Source organism: Diplotaxodon limnothrissa, linkage group LG20, assembly GCF_057381915.1.
Source record: "Diplotaxodon limnothrissa isolate DT_005_m linkage group LG20, D_limnothrissa_male_GT1.1, whole genome shotgun sequence".
NCBI classification, from domain to species: domain Eukaryota; kingdom Metazoa; phylum Chordata; class Actinopteri; order Cichliformes; family Cichlidae; genus Diplotaxodon; species Diplotaxodon limnothrissa.
In genome coordinates, this window is record NC_140615.1 from 26,361,364 (window position 1) to 26,382,785 (window position 21,422).

General features: G+C 41.1%; 3 protein-coding genes across 5 annotated transcripts in view; 2 read left to right on the plus strand and 1 right to left on the minus strand.

Moving 5' to 3' along the window:
• The first annotated feature begins 1,124 nt into the window (after positions 1 to 1,124).
• LOC146611052 (transcriptional regulator QRICH1-like) lies at positions 1,125 to 11,888 on the plus strand. 2 transcript variants are annotated; one of them, XM_085344207.1, is made up of 12 exons: positions 1,125 to 1,313; positions 2,881 to 3,156; positions 3,236 to 3,331; positions 3,419 to 3,559; positions 3,645 to 4,424; positions 4,517 to 4,694; positions 4,817 to 4,971; positions 5,092 to 5,206; positions 9,489 to 9,597; positions 9,827 to 9,975; positions 10,076 to 10,166; positions 11,438 to 11,888. In XM_085344207.1, exons 2-12 carry the CDS (start codon positions 2,902 to 2,904, stop codon positions 11,622 to 11,624), a joined length of 2,256 nt encoding a protein of 751 aa, XP_085200333.1. In that variant the 5' UTR covers positions 1,125 to 1,313; positions 2,881 to 2,901; the 3' UTR covers positions 11,625 to 11,888. The 2 variants fall into 2 exon arrangements, with proteins under 2 accessions (XP_085200333.1, XP_085200334.1); XM_085344208.1 differs by having other exon boundaries at positions 3,645 to 4,412.
• A 1,267-nt stretch (positions 11,889 to 13,155) lies between these two features.
• On the minus strand, positions 13,156 to 16,154 carry LOC146611053 (receptor-type tyrosine-protein phosphatase V-like). Its single transcript, XM_085345572.1, has 10 exons — positions 16,150 to 16,154; positions 15,730 to 15,829; positions 15,556 to 15,646; positions 15,389 to 15,465; positions 15,166 to 15,300; positions 14,442 to 14,564; positions 14,157 to 14,317; positions 13,931 to 14,066; positions 13,465 to 13,526; positions 13,156 to 13,390 (listed from the first exon to the last, which is right to left on the minus strand). The coding sequence occupies exons 1-10, from the start codon at positions 16,152 to 16,154 to the stop codon at positions 13,156 to 13,158; spliced, it is 1,125 nt and encodes a 374-aa protein (XP_085201698.1).
• A 2,365-nt stretch (positions 16,155 to 18,519) lies between these two features.
• The window catches only part of LOC146611054 (uncharacterized), a 7,421-nt gene continuing 4,518 nt past the window's right edge, over positions 18,520 to 21,422 (plus strand). For both annotated transcript variants that reach the window (XM_085345219.1, XM_085345220.1), the window contains exons 1-4: positions 18,520 to 18,558; positions 19,315 to 19,398; positions 19,494 to 19,597; positions 19,695 to 19,912. In XM_085345219.1, coding sequence (XP_085201345.1) covers positions 18,520 to 18,558; positions 19,315 to 19,398; positions 19,494 to 19,597; positions 19,695 to 19,912 — 445 coding nt within the window. The remainder of the gene's footprint in view (positions 18,559 to 19,314; positions 19,399 to 19,493; positions 19,598 to 19,694; positions 19,913 to 21,422) is intronic.

Here is a 21,422-nt window from a genome sequence, read left to right on the forward strand (position 1 = left end):
AGTTGATGTCATGTTGTAACATGGCAGCAAAAACTCAAGACTAAGACAACAGCTGCCTTCAGTTTTTCTACACTAGCTGTTATAGCAGACAGTTTAATGTAAACACAATAACCTCAATAATGGCTAAGAAACTTCTTTTGGCTGTTCCCTTAAGAGGTCAGCACAACAAATCATCAGCCTCCATTTCCCACTATCCCAAGCTGTCCTTTTCACATCAGCCCTCTGCATGTTCACCACAACTACATCCATGAACCTCTTCTGAGGTTTTCCTCTTGCCGGGAAGCATATTCAGCATCCATTGTCCAGTATAGCCACTGTCCTTCCTCTTCACATGTCCAAACCATCTCAGCCTTGCCTCTTTATCACCAAACTGCTTAACCCGAGTTGTCCCTCTTATGTGCTCATTTCTAATCTTGTCCATCCTGGTCACTCCCGATCTTAGCATCTTCAATCCTGCCACCTGCAGCTCTCGCCTTCCTGGATATTCTTCTTCCATCTGAAAACATAGTCCACGGAGACTCCTGACCTAATTTGTCAACCTGTCCATCATCACTGCAAATAAAGAGAGCCAATTCCTGATGTAATCCCATCACCACCTTGAACCCATCTAGCCTTTGACCACTGTCTCACTATAAGACACACTAACCAAGCAAAGTAGTATAAAAAGTAAAAGGATGTTATGTATTGGTACAGACTCCAACCTTCATTCTCCTCCACTTTTCTAGTAAGAGAAAACTGAAGCATACAATTAAGAAGATGTGGTCCATAACAAATGTCCGTGTGGGAGCAGCAGACCATGCTGAAGAGCAGTGCGTGGGAATTAACCCTCAGTTGCCCAGAGCCCTCTGAATACCACCCAGGTATTCAGCACATCTCCGTGGGACCACCTTAAAAGATTGAGAAGCCAGTGAACCACTAGGAGCGTCTGTCTGGTATAACTGTGTTTTAAGGTGGACTGACATCTACTTGATCTTGCCAGCTACCTCCACTGTGTGTGTCGCCTTTAACAGACAACCCTAGAAGTGTCAGTTACCGCGATATCTTGAAGAGGAGATCCCGCGATAGCACGACCGAGTTGCAACTCGTTTGCTTATTGGTCTGAGGGTACTGTTGTAAGATGGCGCCCAACGAAATATGAGTGGTCTACAGAAAGAAAAACTGCAGCTAACCATCTAACGAAAATCGAGGGGAAATAAAGAATAACCCAGCCACAGAAAACACCGAAATCACTTCGATTTCCTGCTTGTTGTAAGAGGAGTGGCGTTTCGAGGGCAGAGAAGCGGCTCAGACCTCGGCCCGGTTGAGGAAGAGAGGTAGCTAACGCGCCCGCTAACGTTAGCCTGCTGGCTTTAGAGAAAACAGAAAAAATGTAGTCGGTGTAACGTTACCGATACAAGAGAGCTAGCCGAGCTGCCGCTGCTTCCTGTTTAGATGTCGCCTGCGTGGATGCCGACGTGTGCCTGTTTGTGTGCACGGTGGCGTTTATACGCGTTTCCAAACACAGCTGTGACTGCATCTGATTTGCAAACAACACGCGGCTAGTTAGCAGTGCACCTGGCTAACCTAGCGCCTTGTGTAATCAGCTGTTAGATTGGCTGCTTTCAAAATATCGACCCATACGTTTAATAATAACACAGTTACTGTTTAAAACTTGCATCTTTTCCTTATGCAGCGCTTTCCATCGGTGGCTTGAATACTGCATCAGATTTGGAAAGTGACCGCGCTTTTGTCCCAGCTCGTTTTCAGTCAGTCAGAATTAACCCTTTCCTATTACTATCGCTGTGCGCTGCAGCTGGACAGTGAGCTGTAGGTCAGTTTGTAAACACTAGTGAAACCGATGCCAGCGCAGCGATTATCATCTTCTGTATTTAATGCATTTGAGAAATGAATGGAGAAGTGTATTGTACCGATTTTAAGAATAAGGGTGATGTGCAAAGCTGTAAAATATAAAAGGGATAAACATGATAGGCCGTACTTTGAAGATACGGGAAAGAGTTGTTGAAGCTCTGTTAAAGAGAGGGACCATCGGCGAGCAGCTCTATGACTTCATCCCACGAAAGAGCACTATAGGGTGTTTACCTTGAAGGAGTTGATCACGACGTAATAGAGACGGTTTGCACTGGTGATGGACAGGCTGACAGATGAGGTCAGGCAAGAGTCTCCGTGCACTGTGATGGCAGACGACATTTGTAGTGAGAGCAGGAAACCGGTGGAGGTATGATCTGGAGAGAAGAGGAATGAAAGGCAGTTCAAGGAAGATGGACTACATATGTGTGAATGAGGGGGAGACAGATGAAAAGATGAAGCCGCAAGGAGGAGATGCAGTAAAGGTGGATAGGTTTATATACCTGTGGTGTACCATCCAAAGCAAGGGACAATGCACCATTGAAATGAAGAAGAGAGCACAGGATTTATGATAGAAGGAAGAGTAAAAGACAAGAATTACAAGATGGCTGTGACATCTGCTATGATGGATGGTTTGGAGACACTGGCACTGAAGGACGGGATCAGAAATGAGTGATTCAAGAGGCAAAGTTGGAGAGGTGGTTTGGACATGTGCAGAGGAATAGTTGGTAGACAGGATAAAGGATATTCAGTATGGAGCTGCCAGATGGGAGGAAAAGGGGAGGACCATAGACAAGATTCATGGCTAAAGTGAGGGAGAACATGCAGGGCATTGGTGTGGTGGAGGGGGATGCAAGGACTATGGTTAGATGGAGGAAGATACTCTGCTTTGGCCACCCCAAGAGGGAGCGGCTGAAAAAAAGGATGATCTTTAGTACATCTGTGTTGTCAAGCGTTACTGAAATTTCTGTTCATGTTACTGTTAATGGGCTTTGATTTAAAACTGTGCTAAATTAAATTAACTTTCCTTCACAGGAGAGAAAACTGTCAGCAGCGATGAATAACTCACTGGACGGTACAGGCTCCTATGAGGAGCTAGTTAGGCAGAAAGCTCGTAGCATTCCTCAGCATCGCATGAAGGAGTTCCTGGAGTCCCTGGCCAGCAAAGGTCCAGACGCCCTGCAAGAGTTCAGCCAACAAAGCGGAGACACTACAACCACTACCACTACTATGGTGTACCAGCAAGAGACTAACTGCATCTACACAGACAGCACAGAGGTGGCAGGGTCATTGCTTGAGCTGGCATGTCCGGTAAATAACTACTCTAAATGATTAAAACCCAGTCTTTAAAAAGATTAAAAAATGAAGATTGGACTGCTTTCTGATGCAGGTGCAGGTGCAGGTCCAGCCACAGCAGCAACAGATACAGGAGAACACGTCTCAGCAGCAGCCTGTGCAACAGAATACAGAGCAGCAGATAGTACAGGTCTGTACTTCTATTAGGTCTTTGTGCTGTGTATATCATTAAACTTGTTAATAATTAATTTCCTGAACTGCTGGCTTTTATTTTCAGGTGCAGATCCAGGGTCAGCAGCAAGGTCAGATGCTGGGCCAGGTTCTTCAAGTGCCCTCTGGCTCCCATCAACAGCTACAAGGTGTGACTACTGCACAGCTGATTCAGTCTGGGGAGCTTACAGAAGAGCAGCACCAACAAGTAAGTACAAAACAAATTCTCAGGATTGCAAATATTTAGTCAGTCACTTTGAATTTAATATTTTTCATCTTTACACTGGTATTAGCTGCAAGCGCAGTTGGTGGCAGCTGTTGCAGGGGGACAGCAGATCCAAATTCAGACAGTGGGGGCCCTCTCTCCCACCCAGCATCAAGACAGTGCAGAGAGGAGAGTAATGGGAACTACAGTTGCCACATCTCAGGGGGCAGGTGTCCTCCAGCCAGCTAAGAAGCGTAAAGTGGACATGCCCATCACTGTTTCCTATGCCCTACCTGCCCAGCAGGTAGCCACAGTCCTGGCTATCCCTCAGGCACAAGGTCAGCAGCAAAGTTATGTATCTCTGCGGCCAGACCTCCTAACTGTGGACAGCTCCCACCTTTACAGTGCCACAGGTACTATTACCAGTCCCACAGGGGAGACCTGGACCATCCCTGTGTATTCTGCACCCACTGCATCTGGAGGCCGTGAGCAGGTAACGCATATTGCCATCCCACAGGAGGCTTATGGAACAGTGCAAGTTGCGGGAACAAACACTACAACAATGCCAACACAAGTTACTATTGAAAATGACAAGCTGAAAATCCCTGCCAGCCAAAGCCAGACAGCACAGGCTGTTTCCAGCATAACAAGCTCTGGAGCCATGGGAAGCCAGGAAGAAGTGGTGCACACGCTGGCCGCAAACACACTGTTCCCTGCTCAGTTGATGAATGGAAACATCCACATCCCCGTGGCAGTACAGGGCTACTCAAATGCTACACAGTCCCTTATTTGGGACCCACAGCAGCAGGTGCTGCATACACAGGGGTTGACAGGACAGGACGCACAGCAGCTACAGGTAATAACACAGGTATTCAGCTATGTTTATTTTCACTTTGAAATGTAGATATGGTAGTCCTCAGTGATTGAGATAACATTGTTTATGTGCTTATGCCTATGCAGGGTCAGACAGTTGTAGCAGAGGTAGATGGTCAAGGCCAGCAGCAGGTGCAGGTGCAGGAACTGCTGCTGCCTGCTACTTTGAAGCCAGAGGAGGGGCTGGAGGTGTGGCGGCTTTGGGCTCAGCGTAAAAATGCAGAATTGGACAAATCAGACAAAAATAAACTTGCGCCAATTGGCAGTAAGTGTGCATACCCAATGATTATACATGAGTTAAAATGTTTAGATAAGGCATGTGTTGCCATTTCCTTTTCTTTCTTTCTTTTTTATTCCCAGTCACTTTTTTTGTTTTGTGTATTTTAGGACGGCAGGCCCTGCGTTTTCAGGAGGATTTGGTGTCATGTGCAGTTGCTGAGCTCTGTATGGGTCTCTCTTTGATGACAACAGAGGCCCGGGGACTGGAAGGGGAGACTTATGAGGCTGATGTTCTTTACTATGTTTTTCTGTGCATACAAAAAGTAAGTTCACTGTGCAGGCTTGCCCCTTATCTTCATATCTTCACCCGTTAAATATTTGTTGATCTTTATCTGGTGTGTTAATACAATTGACTCCTCCTTTTTTCTTTTTTCTTCTTACAGTACATGTTTGATAATGGTCGTGTGGATGACATTTTCTCAGATCAGTACTACACCCGCTTTGCTCAGAGTCTACACCAGATCCTGGAGCCTTGGAGGCCATCTGTCCATCCACTAGGTGAGAGCAGCACGTGTTTACCAAAGCTCAGCTGTTTTCACACATGAACTCAGGATGGTGTCAGAGAATCAGCCTGGGATAATATACAAAGTTGCTATATCTCACGGGTAGCACAGCAGAAGATAATCTGCTTCAGATACATTCTCACTATTGGAATCCTTTGTTTGGATTAGGTGAAAGAGCGTGCATGAGTCAGTGCACAGTGCCTCCTTGGCTTGGTGTAAATTTTCCAGACAATTACTTGTGCTTTTCTCACATGGGTGCAATTGGACATTACACAGATTTTGCACTAATGAGGTGGTGGTGTAAAGACAGCTTAATGTCTCATCTGACATTTGCATTTTTTCTGTTTGGTAATGTCTAGAAAAGCTCAGTGTAGTGCAAACGGTTCTAGTGTGTCTGTATTTACTTAGGCTCAGGGACCTGCCAGGCTTGCAGCACACTGGCAGAAACCCTGAACTAGAGCTTGACTAATACAGGATCTTTTAAGACCGATACCCCTATTTGGTGATTTAATAATCTGTCAGCCAATTTTTTTTTTTTCACAAATCATAAACATATTTCCCAAATATTTGTTATGTGCAGTTACTTATGAGTCTTTACTAAGATAAGATCACAGTGCAGTTTAAAAATAAGCTTAACTTCGTCACGGGACTAGTCGTTTAGGCTCTGATCAATACATTAAGATCAGCTGGTTGTTGTTTGCAGTGTTCCAAGTATATTTTTCTAACAGGGCAAATGGCAGAGTGCCCTCTGGTGGATAAGCTATGCAACATAATAAACACACAGCATTTTCTTCATATCTCTTCTTTACATTTTTCATTTTTATTTATTGGTTGTTATAAATGCTGATAGTGATATATTAAAACCTAGCAAAAATCAACAGATATATCATACAGGCTCTGACCTGAACTGCATATTAATTTAACTGCTGCTGTGGTCATGTTAAGAGCAGAATGTAATATACCTAGGGCTGCTCAATTAATCGAATTTTAATCACGATTACGATCTGGGCTTTCAACGATCATTAAAAATGACTGAGCCGATTATTAGCCCCTCCCTAATTTATCCGCGACACCTTAAAGGCCGGTCCGTGAAAATATTGTCGGGCATAAACCGGTCCGTGGCGCAAAAAAGGTTGGAGACCGCTGATTAAGAGGACCCGAGGGAAGCTCGGAAAGCTAAGCAGAAGTTATTTGGAGAGTGACTGCCGTTGGTTGAAAAGAGAGTTTAAAAAAAAAAAACTTCAGTGGTGTTGCACACTATTTTATATTATTTTTTTAAAGTCATTGTTAACCCTTTAAAGCCGGTCAGAGCAGCACGCTCCGTTTTGTGTAACTATTTTTAAATCCCTGTAGAACCTGAACCGTGTAAGCTAGCACAATAATTTGTTTTGCATATGAAACCGGAGGAGTTGTACTTACATCTTATGCCATCAGCTTGTCCTCGGTCACGGTTTCGTTCCACATATAGCTTTGCAAAAATTGCATAAAAAGCGCTTGCAGGAACAAAAACATAATATTCCAGAAACACGCTTTGCCGTTCCTATCAGCTGTTCGTAACACTTCCCACAGTGAAATGATGCACCTGCTGTTTTCTTTGCAAATCTGCATCATAGGATTGTTTTTTGTTTTTCCTGCAGTATATAAAAATTGCTGTATCTCCAAAATAAAACTATGAAGACACTCAAAATAAATTTCCTGTGGTGGGAAACTATTTTTTGCAACTTTATTGTATTTAAAGTTTTGAGGGATAAGCCTCTTAAATTTCTCCAAGTAGAAATATATGTAAACAAAACAAAAGCGATTTTCAAATTTTTTTGTAGTTTATTGCACTTTTTTGCAATTTATGTAATTACTATGGACTTAATGCATACATATTATTAAAATATGGGCTATAACAGTTGTATTGATGTATAGCAACTTGAAATGCTCCCACAAATGGCACTACAGCATGTAAAAAAATAATATAAGCTCTGGTGGACTTGGTTCTATAGTAGGTCTTAAAGGGTTAAATAAATATCGTCAAATAATCGTGATCTCAATTTCAGTGAAAATAATCGTGATTATCATTTTTGCCATAATCGAGCAGCCCTAAATATACCTAACAAGATGTTCTACATATAGATGCTTGTTATTTTAAAAGTCTGATCTCTGTTCTGTTTATTGTTACAACATTCTAATCCATAGTTTTCATGTGATGTCAGAGCAGGTACTTGTCCACCTGGCAGGCAAAATGGTCCTGTGCGGTCCCTTGACCTCTTCTGTGGGACTTTGGGCTATCGGATGCATTAAGCAACATTTGTTTATAGCTGCCAGAATGGTGTAGAGTATGGCACCGACAGGTCAAATTGCACCAATCCCTGCTTCTCCACAGCAACCCAGACTGTCAGTGGTGGCTCATGTAAACTGTAGCAATGATCTACCTGACGTTGGAAAAACACTCAGTCAGCTTTACTGTTATGACACGACATTAATGTGACAAATGAATCCTAGTGTAACTTTTCTCAACTCAACAAAATGTAAGATTTATGTGTTGTAGTTGTTTGTTTTTTTTGGGGGGGGGGGGGGGGGGGGTTGAGCTAGCTATGTAGCGCTTACCTTTGCGTTAATTCTGAAAAATTTATTGTTCTTCACCTCTCACATGACAGAATTATTTACCCATCCAGATCAAAATACATGTAGATGTACACACCTTGAAAGCTTTTATCCCGGTGATAGATTCTTTACACGTAGATGTCAACAAACTGCATCTGTGTGAGAGATGTCGCCACTTTTATGGACTTGAATAAAGCTGCCAGAACAGAATATTTATTCCATAAAATTTACATAAGTAGTCTTGGCTTGAGATTCAAGAGAGTCAATAAACCTCTTGCCCTGCAGTACTGCCAACTGTCCACTATTGGCCGTTACAATGGAGCCATGCTTGCCCACCAGAGTAGTGAATTGGTCATTCAATTGAAAACGATGTATAGAATAAAATGAAGTGATGCTATTTTAAATCCAAGTCAGCTTCACTGGACCATCATATTGTTATGCATTATGGTGTTATACATTACAATTTTTAAATGTATAAGAGAAAGGTGACATGGTGACCTCAAGTCAGCGGTCCCCAACCCCCGGGCCTCGGAGTCGTTTGGTAAAAGGCCGCGAGAGTTGAGGCTCAGGTGTGAAATGTATGGTTTTCAGGGTTTTTATCGGTTTTCAGCGTTATTTTGTTATCGTTTTGATTGTTAACTCAGTTTTCCTGGAACTTTTCACGTGTGTTATGACTAAATCTTCTTTTTTTCGGTACCGGTACTAGTTTTATTTTGTTGTATTTATCCGCGACACATTAAAGGCCGGTCCGTGAAAATATTGTCGGACATAAACCGGTCTGTGGCGCAAAAAAGGTTGGAGACTGCTGCCTTAGGTCACATAGTAAGATGATAGGTATGTGGATTGTATAGAATTTTTTTGCTACATCAATTTCAAGTATTTATAGCTTCTTTTCTGGAAAATTCATATTTGAAGCTTTGTTGTGTGTCATGGCTTCAACTTCGTGTTTTGTCAGAATCAGTTTTATTGATCAAATGTTTGTCTGCTGAAAGATCTCGATTCAGTTCCTTTTGAACTCTTAATTGAAGGTAGATTTAAATTCTGATCAGATGTCAGTGTAATTTGTAACTTCACTGATTGGCAAAGCATGTAAATGTAAGGTGGCAATTCAGTTTATTTTTTAAGTTCCAGACCTCCAACTTTGGAGCAGTTAGCGTTAATAAATACTATGTTTAGGTTTCTTTCTAACTGTTGATCTGGGGTTTGTTTCTTAGATCTATAAACTTTCTAATTGCAGTTACCATAAAGTTTTGTTCGTGGTGGTTATAAGGCGATGAAGCACCTTTTTTGTTTTAAAAAATTTTTTTTAAAAAAAGACCACACAGGTCCTCTAATGCAGCGGTCCCCAATCCCCGGGCCTCGGACCGGTACCGGTCCGTGAGTCGTTTGGTACGGGCCGTGAGAGTTGAGGCTCAGGTGTGAAATGTATGGTTTTCAGGATTTTATCGGTTTTCAGCGTTATTTTGTCATCGTTTTTATCGTTAACTCTGTTTTCCTGGGTCTTTTCACGTGTGTTATGAATAAATCTTCTTTTTTTCGATACCGGTACTAGTTTTATTTTGTTGTATTTATCCGCGACACCTTAAAGGCCAGTCCGTGAAAATATTGTCGGGCATAAACCGGTCCGTGGCGCAAAAAAGGTTGGGGACCGCTGCTCTAATGTGTTCTTTGCCCTCTCCTGACAGGTTATGTTATTCCCAGTCATGTGACAGAGGAGATGTTGTGGGAATGTAAACAACTAGGAGCTCATTCTCCCTCGACACTGCTAACAACTTTAATGTTCTTCAATACCAAGTGAGTACCAAGTTAGGTGCTCTGAAGTGTTATGCTTACTGGAGTAACTTTATGTGGTTGTCTCATGCTTAAGTGGGCATGATAAACCCCTGTAAATAAGAGATACTCTTCATCTACAGCACAAATAACTCTTAACCCACAGAGCTACAAAATACTAAACGAGATTCTGCACCCTCCTGTACTGGCTTCATGGTTGCTTGCAATTCCTTTTTTTTTTCTGTTTCTACAGGTATTTCCACCTGAAAACAGTGGATCAGCATCTAAAAGTCGCCTTTTCAAAGGTGCTCAGGCACACCCGGAAGAGTCCCAACAATCCTAAAGATAAGAGCACCAGCATTAGATACCTAAAGTCGACAGAAAGGTTCATAGGGCAGAAAGGTAAGAGCATGCTGGGATTGCATTTGTGCTGCATTTCACAGGAAACCTTGATTCTAAGGACAAACTAATGGAGACTGTATGAACACTTTTTTTTTTTCAGTGACAGATGATATGTACTCAGAGCAGCTTGAGGACCCTGAGAACCCACTGCGGTGCCCCATCAAACTCTATGATTTCTACCTCTTCAAATGGTAAATGCAAAACACTATGAAGGACACTGAAGGGAATCGGTGAATGAGATATTAAGAAGTGTAAAATGTTACCTCAAAGAGATAATCTATGCAACCAGTAAAAAGTAAATACATTTTAAACAATGTGGTGCTTTTCATGCTTTTTCACTCTGGCCGTGGTTAGTGGTTGCCTCCTTTAAATAAAACTGCATTTCTGTTAATCATATGGGAAGCGGAGTATATAGAGCAGTTTGTGCTGAGGTTCTTAAAGGTGTGAGAACACTGTTGCTAGGCAACTGACAAAATATATATATGCTATATAACTTTTCTCTTGCTCTTCTCTCCAAAAGGTGACTAATTTTTTGTTTCCTACTTTTGAGCATTACCAGTGATAAAAGCTACAAATGTTTGGCTTTCGTTGGCATTACATTGCAGTGGCACTCCATTGTTAACAAATGTTATGTTATTAATATCACATTAATATGTGATTTTGGTACCTTTTTTATTTCAGGAAATGGTGAAAATTCTTGGATTCAAGGGGCTGTATGGATATTGTCTTTTTTGTATTTATGGACTTTCAAAATTTGCAGTTGTATGATCCCAAACTGTGCTCTGTAATCAGTATGTGTACCGTAATTCACAAGATTAATGCCTGGATTTCAAACTGACCCCACACCGAGCATAAACTCCAGGGGATTTTTTTTTTTTTTTAATGTACATTTGCCAGAGGTGACTGGGGATGACTGTTGTGCTAGACTCCTTAACTACTCTGGGCTTTTAATCGTTATTAGTCCATGCAGTACAGCCAACCAATGACAACAAAACTTATTTTTCTTTCTGTACTTCACATATTCATGAGAATTGTGATCAGATCATGAGCCAGATGAGCTACTGACGTTCTGGTTCCTCTTAAGGTTTACCAGAGAAGCGAGAGTACACCTGTGCCTCTCCACTGTTCTGATTGTGACACAGTGTGTTACACTTGGTTAATTTAGCTTATTTAATTTATTTGACATATTACTAAATTTAAGATTGTGGACATTGTTGTGTACTGTTTTGAGCATATAAGGTACTCTGGACAAGTTGAATCTTACCTGCTGTCCTGTTAAAAGGTAAAAATCTGTTGTGAAAGCAATCCTCACCACTAAACCTTTTGCCTCTGTTCCCACACAGAAAAGAATTGTATGCAGTTTTTTTTTTTTTTGTAAGGGGGGGAATAAAACGAAACTTTGATTTGTTATATGAAGCGTTTCCTGAAAATGTCCTCACCATGTCCTCTTTGTCTCTTTCAGTCCACAGAGTGCTAAAGGTCGTAATGACACCTTCTACCTGACACCTGAGCCCGTGGTGGCTCCAAATAGCCCCATCTGGTACTCAACTCAGCCAATCCCAAAAGAACAGCTGGAGCAGATGCTCGCCCGCATCCTTGTTGTTCGTGAAATCCAGGAAGCCATTAACATGTCCGAGAACGTGCACTAGTTGGACTGAAGGAGAATGAAAAACGAACTCAGCTCTTCTTTCTTCACCAAGCCTTTGATTGCTCTTTATGAGTAGTTTTGTATACTCTCACACCCTCCTGTGGTCTTTAAGGGTGGCATGTATTGTATATGTTTATTTTCATTATGTGTCAGCATATCTCACACATACGGACTGTAAATACACGTACAACCAATAGATTGTTTGTCTTACTGAGGCAATCATTTTTTTTTGTTTTGGCCAAAGGATTTAGTATCTAATCTTTTTATTGGACCTGAACTCTAATTTAAGTGTTATTTTTAACTGTTGGTTCTCTTTACCAACAGTCTGGAACAGCTTAATAATAATTTTCTTTCCTGTTTTGTTTTAACCTGTAATATATTTCATATATATATTTTCACTGGGGTTGGCCTGCGCTATGCTGCTTTTCTTAGACATCTCTTTTTTGTTGCTTTAGTTTTCCTCTTTTGCCTTGGTCACTATTAAGTGTCACAGTGAATACCTCAGTGGTATTAAAACTGCATTAAGTAGCCAAACGTAGGCTAAGAGCTCATTTTCAAGTTGTGGGAGTTCTTTGTGTTTTACTCTTGCCTGTCTGGAACTGAGTTTTAATGCACACACTCTGAATTGGGAGGTGACTTACATTGTTTGCTTAAACCGCAGCACCACCTGTCGGACTCGCTCAGCAGCATCAAATAGGAGGACTTTAATCTGCTCCTGTTTTGATTGCAACAATGCGTCACTGCTCTGCTCGCATTTGCTACACGCTGGAGGTGCGGTTTTGGATGCTGACTGCTGCTGGACCTTCTTTTCTTCCCAAAATTCACCTGACGAGGCATCTGTTGTATTATACATGTCTATTACAGGAGAGGTGAAAGACTCTAAAAAAGTGGGTTAGCCGTTAATGTTCTATAATGTACAAAACTCATGCCTCCTTCATGTACTGTAATAGGTTCATCTAAGGAGAACGGCAGTGCCTGGGTGTTTTTTGAAACATGACCTTTTTGTACAGCCACTATACCATGTGTCTGCCTTTCTAGCCAGTCCAGTATGAAGTCTGCACATGCGTCTTTAAGTACCGATAGCCTGCGTTGTGTGATTATAAGATGATGCACAATGATTTTTCAGGAAAAACAAAGAGCTGAATAAAAGTCATCTTACAATGGCACTTTATCAGTAGTCACAATAAAAATAAAAACTTTAAAAATGAGATAGAAAGACATGCTGTGCTAACATTAAATATTTTGTCAGTAACTTGTAGTATGTGCCAGTATATACAGGTACCAGCCTCAATATTTTTTTGCCACGATAGGTAGGGTAACAGGTTTGACCTGATTTCTTCTTCCTTGAATTCATTCTCTTCTAATGACGATAGAAGCTGCTCTTTCTTTTATCTGCATGTTGTCAGGCCAGTTTTCTGCCTGCAGGGCCCGACCGCATACAGTATACACGTCCTTCTGTCTGAGCTGATGTATGATGGCAAAATTTTTTATGTAGTCTTTCTTTACATATATACATCTTCCAGCATGCCTGTTCAGTTGAAGTGTGTGGCTGGATTGAGCAGTGAAGAGGAAGGAAGTAATCGCCTCAGTAGGTTGCCCGGGTTTAAAATCTGCTGCATTGTGTTCTGTGGTGGGTCAGCTGCAGGTTTCTGTCGGGGTTGGTGACGGTGGCTCCTCCCCGATCGCGCTCTCCGTGCTGAGGAGCTCTTAGGCCGATCCTGGATGTCGTTGTTGGCATTTAAACTGGCTCTCTGGATCTGTGAGCTCCTATAAACAACAAGTTCCCACTTAGAAGTCGCAATACAATACAGAGATAAATGATACACTTCCACCATGCTCACCATGCTGAGGTTCCTCCACTGAGCCAGTGTAACAGACACTGATGAACAAACACGTACTGCTCCTGAATAGACACAGAACAATGGGAAAATTATGTGGATGCTCATCCTTATATTTGGCATGACTCAAAAGTGCGCAAAATGTGCAGATTAGTAATAAATACAAGTATGTATTTTAATACTTGCAATGCCTCATTACATATCAAGATTAATTTAATATTAATAATCTATGACATTAGATTTCTTATGTTTGATGACCTTGTACGGGTGAGCAGACTTGGGGCGTACAGAAAGTACTTCGTTTAGCTGCAGTTAGGCTGTACTTGTACTTAAGTATTTCCATTTTACTTGTACTTTATATTTTAACCAGACATTAATCAATTTAATCTGGCGTAGCTTTCATTTTCAGATCAAGATCTAAAAGACAGAACATCTGATCAATTTATAAAATATGAAAAGAAGGACTGACCAGAGTCTGGACCATCCACATTCGATGCAGACGAAGGTCCTGCACAGCAGCCTTGATATCTGGCCGGATACCCCTCGCACACAGTTGTTGCAGCCAGAGCAGTGTTACAAATGTTCCTGTCCGGCCAATACCTGCACTGAAATCACAAAAACAATTCACCATTTGACTGATAATTCATTATAAACGACAAGAACAATACTGACAAAGACATTGTTAGAGGTCACACCTGCAGTGCACCACAGCCGGTCCCATACGAGGAATGGTTTCCAAATGCTGCCGCACATGCTCAGTGAAGACGCAGAGAGTAGATGGGCTCTTAGGGACTCCCCTGTCAGGCCAGGAGGGGTAGTAATAGTGTGTGATTATCCTGTCTGTTGGACAGTCTCTCTGAAACACAAACACCATAAGCGTTTATCTCTTTGATGGATTACAGGTATGGTCAATGCACACAGGAGTACGCTGCGGCAGGTTAAAGAGGGCACAGAGCATAATGCATGCGTCTTTCACTTACATGCCGGAGGTTAATGGTGGTGATAAAATAATCTGGCCCTTGTTTGCGAGTCACTGTTGTGACTTGGATGAGTCCATGATAAACTGTCCCTGGGTCCAGTGGCCAGTACTTGTCACAGAAAACCTGCACACAAAGAATGAATTGATAAGTTTAGAGCAAATGTCCTCTTTATCTATGTAAGTGAATGTGAATCCTCTAGAATAACCAGGTTACCTGCATTAACTGATCAGCTCCAACTATCAGTCTAATTATATTATAGACTGGACGTCATATTATCTGCCGCTAATGCCATTAATCCTGTGGTCCACATACTTTTCCATTTGCTGAATATTTAATGTACTTTTAGCTAAAACAGTGCACAGATTTATATGTAAGTTTGGGTCATTCTTCTTTGCAACATAGGTAAAAGTCTGAGCATATTAAAAAATTATATAGATAAACAATCGATTTAATTTTTAAGTTGTACATGGTTTATTTTCACTTTGTTTTAATTAAATAATTTGGCATACAACACTGAATGTCATAAATAAATAAATTGCCTACATATTAATTTATCTTTTTAGTCTTTATATACCATTTATTTATTTATTCAAGAAATGAATAAATAAATGGTTTGTTTGTTTTTTTGAAGTTCTAATGTAACAATAAAATAAGCTTCACACACACACACACACACACACACACACACACAAACACAAACACAAAATGAGTAAGTGTCTCTCACTATGTCTTTGTGTTTCAGAGCTGTCACCATGACAACAATCCTGACGTTTTGCTCCCACACCATCCTCCAGAAGTCAGCTATGGTGTTGGGCAAAGGACCCTGGGTGCAAATGAAGTCTCTTTCTGATCCTCCACCCTGAATGCAGGCACACATTTAACAACAGGTGCAGACAGATGTAGGTAGGAAGAAGTGATTGAAGTTGAGGAAGTAAATGAGATCTTACAGGCACAAAGTTTGCATTGATGTAGTCGGTGTGTGGATAGGAGTTTTGAACAGAGAGCCTGACCCGACAGTGATCATCTACAACCAGATGTGGAAAAACAGACAAAAGTTTGAAATGTTGCTACGCATTCTTGTTATTCTTTGTATTATAAGAGGCATTGCACTTACACGGTAAAATGAATGGGTATCTGTTCTTTTCCCTGTTGACCTCAGAGTCCCCAGCCCTGGTGGGGAGATCTTTTCCAACTTCACTGAGCTCCTGCATGGACCCACAGACATTAACATGCATGAAAGCACAATCATAAATCTGTTTGCATTTCAAGCTTTAGACTTAAGAGTTACCTCAAACTCCCGTTTAAAGCCTCTGTAGCTATTAGCAGCCAATGCCTGGCACTGCAAATTAAACTCCTGCAAAATTTGCGCTCTTGGGAGAGTTTGCACCCTGTAAAAGACAACTTTTTAAAGAAAAACTAAAAATAACTTATCACTGTGTAACTAACAGTTAACCTTTCTCTTTTTTTTGTCATTGTCCTATATTCATGATAGAACAGCTGACCAGCTGTTGTAAACATTAACGTGTGAGGAAAATGCTCCCAGTAAACATACTTTACTTTACACATTCTTTAAAATGTCACAGACAGGAGTAGAATGTAGTGTTTTTCTTTTTTGTCTTGTATTGGATTAGAAAAATGTACAACATCATCAAGTATAGTCTCTCAGCTGATATTCTCATGATCCTATAAGCACTCTTTATATCCTTACCTCATGTCTTTTCAGGAAATCCCGCACTTTAAAAAAAAAAGTTGAGCGTCAATATCACTAAGATGACTCTAGTTTTGATCCTGTAAAAGAAAGAAAAACAAACAAGATAAATTAAGAACAGAATGTTAAAAACTAAAAACTGAAAGCGGTCAACACTGTGTTTACCTTTTGTTTCCCCCTCTCCTCCCACCTCATCCACTAAAACTAATTGTACCTTTGCAAGATAGACAGCTGACACCAGGAAACAGTTTTGGTTTTTCAGAAATTATTAGTTTTGTACAAAAAGCGTCTCTTCCTATTGCCACAAGACAAAAGGCCGTGCTGGCGTGTCGAGCACAGCCCAGCATTCACACTGAACAATTAGTATTACTCACCTGACAAGAAGAAAAACCTGCTCCAACAAGTTGTCAACCCCAAACACCCAACAGCAGAAGCACAAAACACAGTCCCAGAAGCTTTAGTGTCTTGTATTTTTTTTCAGGCTTACCTTTGTAAATGGGCCTCAGATAAATGTTTTAAGTCCGCCACGGTCCGCTGAAGAAAAAGAGTAAAATACTACAGTTCTCCAAGGCATCTTAAAGGTGTCTGCTTTTAATTATGTTCCCTCTGTCCGTCTCTGTCCCTCTTTCTCTTCAGGCAGGAAGAAGTGGGATGGGTGGGGACAGTGGGTGGAGAGAGGAACACTAAATTTCAGAGGAAGGATGTCAGTATACCACAGCGATTCTTTGAATACATCATAAAATTCCTTGTACCTGAGAGACAAAATGTTCTCACTTCTAGTAAACCTCTAAACGTAATCTTCTTAGTACAAATCTACAGGCAGATAGATAGGTAGGTAGTGAGGTAGGGAGGGAGGGAGGGAGGTAAGTAGGTAGGTAGGTAGATAGGGAGTTTCCAGTGCAAGCTTGACATATGACGTGTAAAATTTAGTTGGCTAACTTTTAGAACGTCAGCAATAATCTCAATCAGATTTTCCCTGACACTTACATTTCAGTTTATCACTATTTCTGGGATATCTTGGCTGGCTTATTTCAAGCATTCTACTTGTGTTCTGTAGTTCAAATGCTTGTCCCATTACCCAGTCTGTGCTAAGCTTAAGGTCGTGAACTGCTATGCTGATTTTGAATACTTTGTTCACTCTCTGAATGCAAAGGGCTCTGAGGTAGCAAAACAGCCTCAAACTATGATATTCCCTCAGTCATGCTTCACTGCTGGGAGAAGGGTTAGGTGCTGATCTGTGAACATGTCTCTGTTTTACTCTAAACACAGTACTGTGCATATGCCCAAAAACTTTTGTCTCATCGTTCTGTCCACACTTTCCCAGAATGGTTGCAGATCATCCAGATGGTCTTTTGCTAAATTGGGATAATGATGTATATTTTTTTCTTTTCGAGCAGAGTGGTTTCCTTTATTTGTGTATGGTGACCACTAAATAAAGAGTTCAGCAGTTTGCTCAGATGGACTCGTGACTTGTTGAGGGTGTATACTGCCTCCTGCGTTATGACACCCAGCAAAAGCTCTACCTGCACTGCAAGGATTATTTTTTTCATAGTGTGATCTTTGCAGAATATCCACACAAAGGTAGAGCAGCAACATTCCCGAAGTTCCTTCATTTGTAGCCAGTTTATCTTTTTGTGGACTTATGAACACCTGCGTCTTTAGAAATGCAGCTGCAGCCTTTTCCAGCTTTGTGCATGTAGAACTGCACAAAACTGGAGAAAAGCTGCAGCTTTTACTTATACTTCTTCAATCCACACATCAAATTTCATTTTCATTACTTTGAAAAAGTTGTCAGTACAGATGTTAACAGCCCCTAAAAACAGTAAGGCAGGAAATGGTTACTGTTACTGACTCCCCCCCCCCCATTACAACTATTTGTGTGTGTCAGACCACATCTTATCATTTATCAGTTTGTAAATCCTGATAATCTAAGGGTTTAGAGTCGTTCACATGCATATAATACATGGACTGCGCCTGCGTGGTTTCAGGAGAAACGCCCGATTTTCTTTCTTCTTTTTTTTTTCTTCTGTTTTTGATAAGCCTGTGCGACCGTAGGCTCAACCTGATTGGGTCATTTTACAAAAAGGAAGTGAAAACATGTTGCGCTTTTCCGAGCACGATTAACTAAGGGCACGCAGGATATTTGTGGACAATGTGAAATAAGTAACTGCACGCTAAACCCTTTTTACCAGCTGCAGGCCAGCTCTTACAGCGTGCGAGAGCTGGAAATGCAAAAGGTTCACTTTACATATGGACACTCGGGATTCATTTGAGAGCTCAGACGCCGCTTCCTGGTTTGTTGGACGCAAAGAGAAATAAAAGTCCGCGTGTCATTCATAAAGATAAGCCAGACTCTGCAGAGGGGCAGAAATGGATCAAGCACGACCCCAAACCACACAGGAAAGCAAGGTAAAAGAAACAAACGTGCAAAACCCCCCTCGGAATTATGAGTTACAAACTGTAAGCTGTCAAAATGCACTTCTTGTGCGCATGCTTTGAGTGTCGTAGACTCGACTGACCTTTCCTTTTTTTTTATTTCCAATCATTTCCAATAAGAATAAAGGAATCAAAATGTCAGGAAATGACACAAGCAGTACTGCTGCGATATCTGAAAAACTCCAAATATAACAGGAAGGAAGACTCGTTTGTAAGCACAGGGGGCACTATTTAAAATCTTGTTAATTTTCCAGAAAGCCAGTGATACAAATAAGCGTCAATATTTTATTTCATCTACAAGAGTCTTTTCCCCCCTTAAATGTGTGAAATGTTTGATTGAATGTGGTATAGCAAGGTTTTCCTGTCCTGATCTCAGAACTCCAAAAACGAAATCGAAAGTGTTCCGGATAGATGACATTGTGTTTAAAGCTCCGCGTGGAGATACTTAATCCATTACTATTACTTCTTCTTAGGGAGTGGCGTTTGTTACTAATAATAATAATTATCATTATTATAATCAACTTGTTTGTCCACTTAGAAAATTTAGTCACGTCAATCTCATTTTAGTATATAGATTTAATTTTAGTTAAAATGCTGCAAATATAAGAAGCTTAAATGTCAAATATTTAGGAATTTATTATTTCCCAGACTAATTCATCTCTTATAAAATCATGTCCTACTTTTATGTAACACCCTTATAACTGTGATTAACTGTGATGCTGTCTTCAGGGGTCAGTGTCACAGCGGTACAAGGAACACAGTGATGACTCCACTGACAAAAGGGCTACCGACAACACTGTGTCTCCGGCTAAGGTACATCGTGTTTAATAACAAAAACCAAAAAGCTTTATAGATTGTTCTTGTAAAACACCAGATTGTGATGACTTGGGTAACCCCTGTCAATTCAGGATGAGAAGAGGGCGATCAGAAGAGTGCGAAGTCCATCCAGACCGAGGGCATGGTTGTCCACTTCTTACAAACCAAAGTTTGCAGGGCGGTTCCACAAGCCTCGGTAAGAATGCCTAGGTGGGAACTGGGAGTACTGATACCTAGCCTGAGAATCATTTTGTCTGCTCTGACATCTTTTTTTAACCCCCTAAATGATGCAGTTTTACAAGGGATGACCATGCATTCCACAAAGCCGGCTTTGGCACCCAGCGGCACCACCACACAAGCCACTGGGCTTACGTCCACCGGAGAGATCACTTCCATTCTAAACTTCACCACATTCCACTGAAGGAAAGGGTCAGGCTGAAGGAGCAGGAGAAGGAGAAGTACAAGCGGAGAGAGAGCACCGAAGGAAGCTCATCTCCAAAGCAAGAAAACAGTAAGTTCTACAGAAGAGGTCTGTGATAATACAGACGGTTATAGCACACAAACACACTGCCTTTGTTTTATTTAAACAGTTACACAGACATAAAGTCAGGACTTGTGCAAGGTGTTTATTACATGTGAAGGTCATAAAAAATATACGTGAGGCCCATAAAGACATGTCTTAAAGACTTTGGCGTGGAACAAATTCGACTGTTATTAATAATTCAGCTTCCAGTATTCTTCTTGCTTGATTTCCATATGATGGAAATCTTAAACAAAAGCATTTTTTTTTTTTACATCTTTAAACTTTAAACTTTAGTTTGTGACTATCAGAAGGTGCGCATTAAATAACACTGATGGTAAAATACAGTGTAAGCTATGAAAGTCTGAAGTCATTACTATTTAATGTCCAAACAATCATGTTTGAAATATTGCAAACCACATGGTGTTAAGCTGTATGGATTTATTTGGAGATACTGTGGCTAATTGGGACAAAATTCTTGTAGTCAAGTGGAAAATCGCAGTCGAGGAATATGACGTTCAGCAATCGGATATCTTTAGATGTCAGCTTTCTTTATGGCCACGCCATTTATTTTCAGCACCGTCAGTGGGAGAACAGGCTCTTTTGTACTTGTAAATAGTGGTCAGGCACATGGCAGAGCTAGAAAAACACTACAAACCACTCGATGAAACAAATAACCCTCTGACACAACGAGAAATCAAGCGCTGTAAACATGAAAAAGATGTCACTGTCATTGCCTTTCCCTCCTGGATTTCTTATCATGTTCACACATAATCCACAGTGTACTGCACAAGCTGTACACGTCCCTCTTTGCACTATAAAATAACCACTGGGTGGCAGTATAGGCAAGCAGAGGCAGATGCACATATTCAGAAGCACTTTGCATTACAAATATTTGGAGGGCATTTGCTCATTGTGTATCTGCTGGTTGGTAGGTAGTCACACTCTGGTAGCAACAAACCAACGTTACATAATGCTGATAACTAAGGAACTTTTATTGGACTCAATAGATGGATTATGTCATATGGCCTGCTGACAGTGTAACTGTGTGATTTAGTTAGTCAGATAGAACAGATTAATTACTTACTTCATCATTTTGTGACATAGGAAGTAAATGGCAGAGGTTTAAAATATCTTGTGGTCATGTTCCGCTCAGTTTTAACACTAACTGTGAAGTCCACGTTTCCTGTTTTGTTGTTAGTATAAAGCGGTATGCTTTGTTTCTGTTTAACGGGTGAGCTACTGTATGTTTTTATTTTGCACGCAGGCACTGTATCTGCGTGCACACTGCAGCACTGTGGAGGTGTGTGTTTGTGTATGTGTGAGTACTGAACAGGTTTGTTTTTTGTTTTTTTTTGTTAGTGTGTGTGCGCGCGCCTGAGTGATGGTGCGATGATGGTGACTCATCGCTGATTTGTGTGTATATATGAGTGCGAGAGAGAGGAAAAAGAGAGGGAGCGACTAGCCAGCGGTATATAATGAGCCATGACAAAGCTATTGC

What these genes read in the sequence shown, in the direction of transcription:
- LOC146611052 (XM_085344207.1), top strand. Translation starts at nt 2,902, where the DNA reads ATGAATAACTCACTGGACGGTACAGGCTCCTATGAGGAGCTAGTTAGG. An exon ending in TGCTTGAGCTGGCATGTCCG is followed by an intron (nt 3,157 to 3,235) that starts GTAAATAACTAC and finishes TTTCTGATGCAG; the next exon opens with GTGCAGGTGCAGGTCCAGCC. An exon ending in AGCTACAGGTAATAACACAG is followed by an intron (nt 4,425 to 4,516) that starts GTATTCAGCTAT and finishes ATGCCTATGCAG; the next exon opens with GGTCAGACAGTTGTAGCAGA.
- LOC146611053 (XM_085345572.1), bottom strand. An exon ending in TCAATGCAAACTTTGTGCCT is followed by an intron (nt 15,301 to 15,388) that starts GTAAGATCTCAT and finishes GCCTGCATTCAG; the next exon opens with GGTGGAGGATCAGAAAGAGA. An exon ending in CTCTGAAACACAAAGACATA is followed by an intron (nt 14,565 to 15,165) that starts GTGAGAGACACT and finishes CTTTGTGTGCAG; the next exon opens with GTTTTCTGTGACAAGTACTG.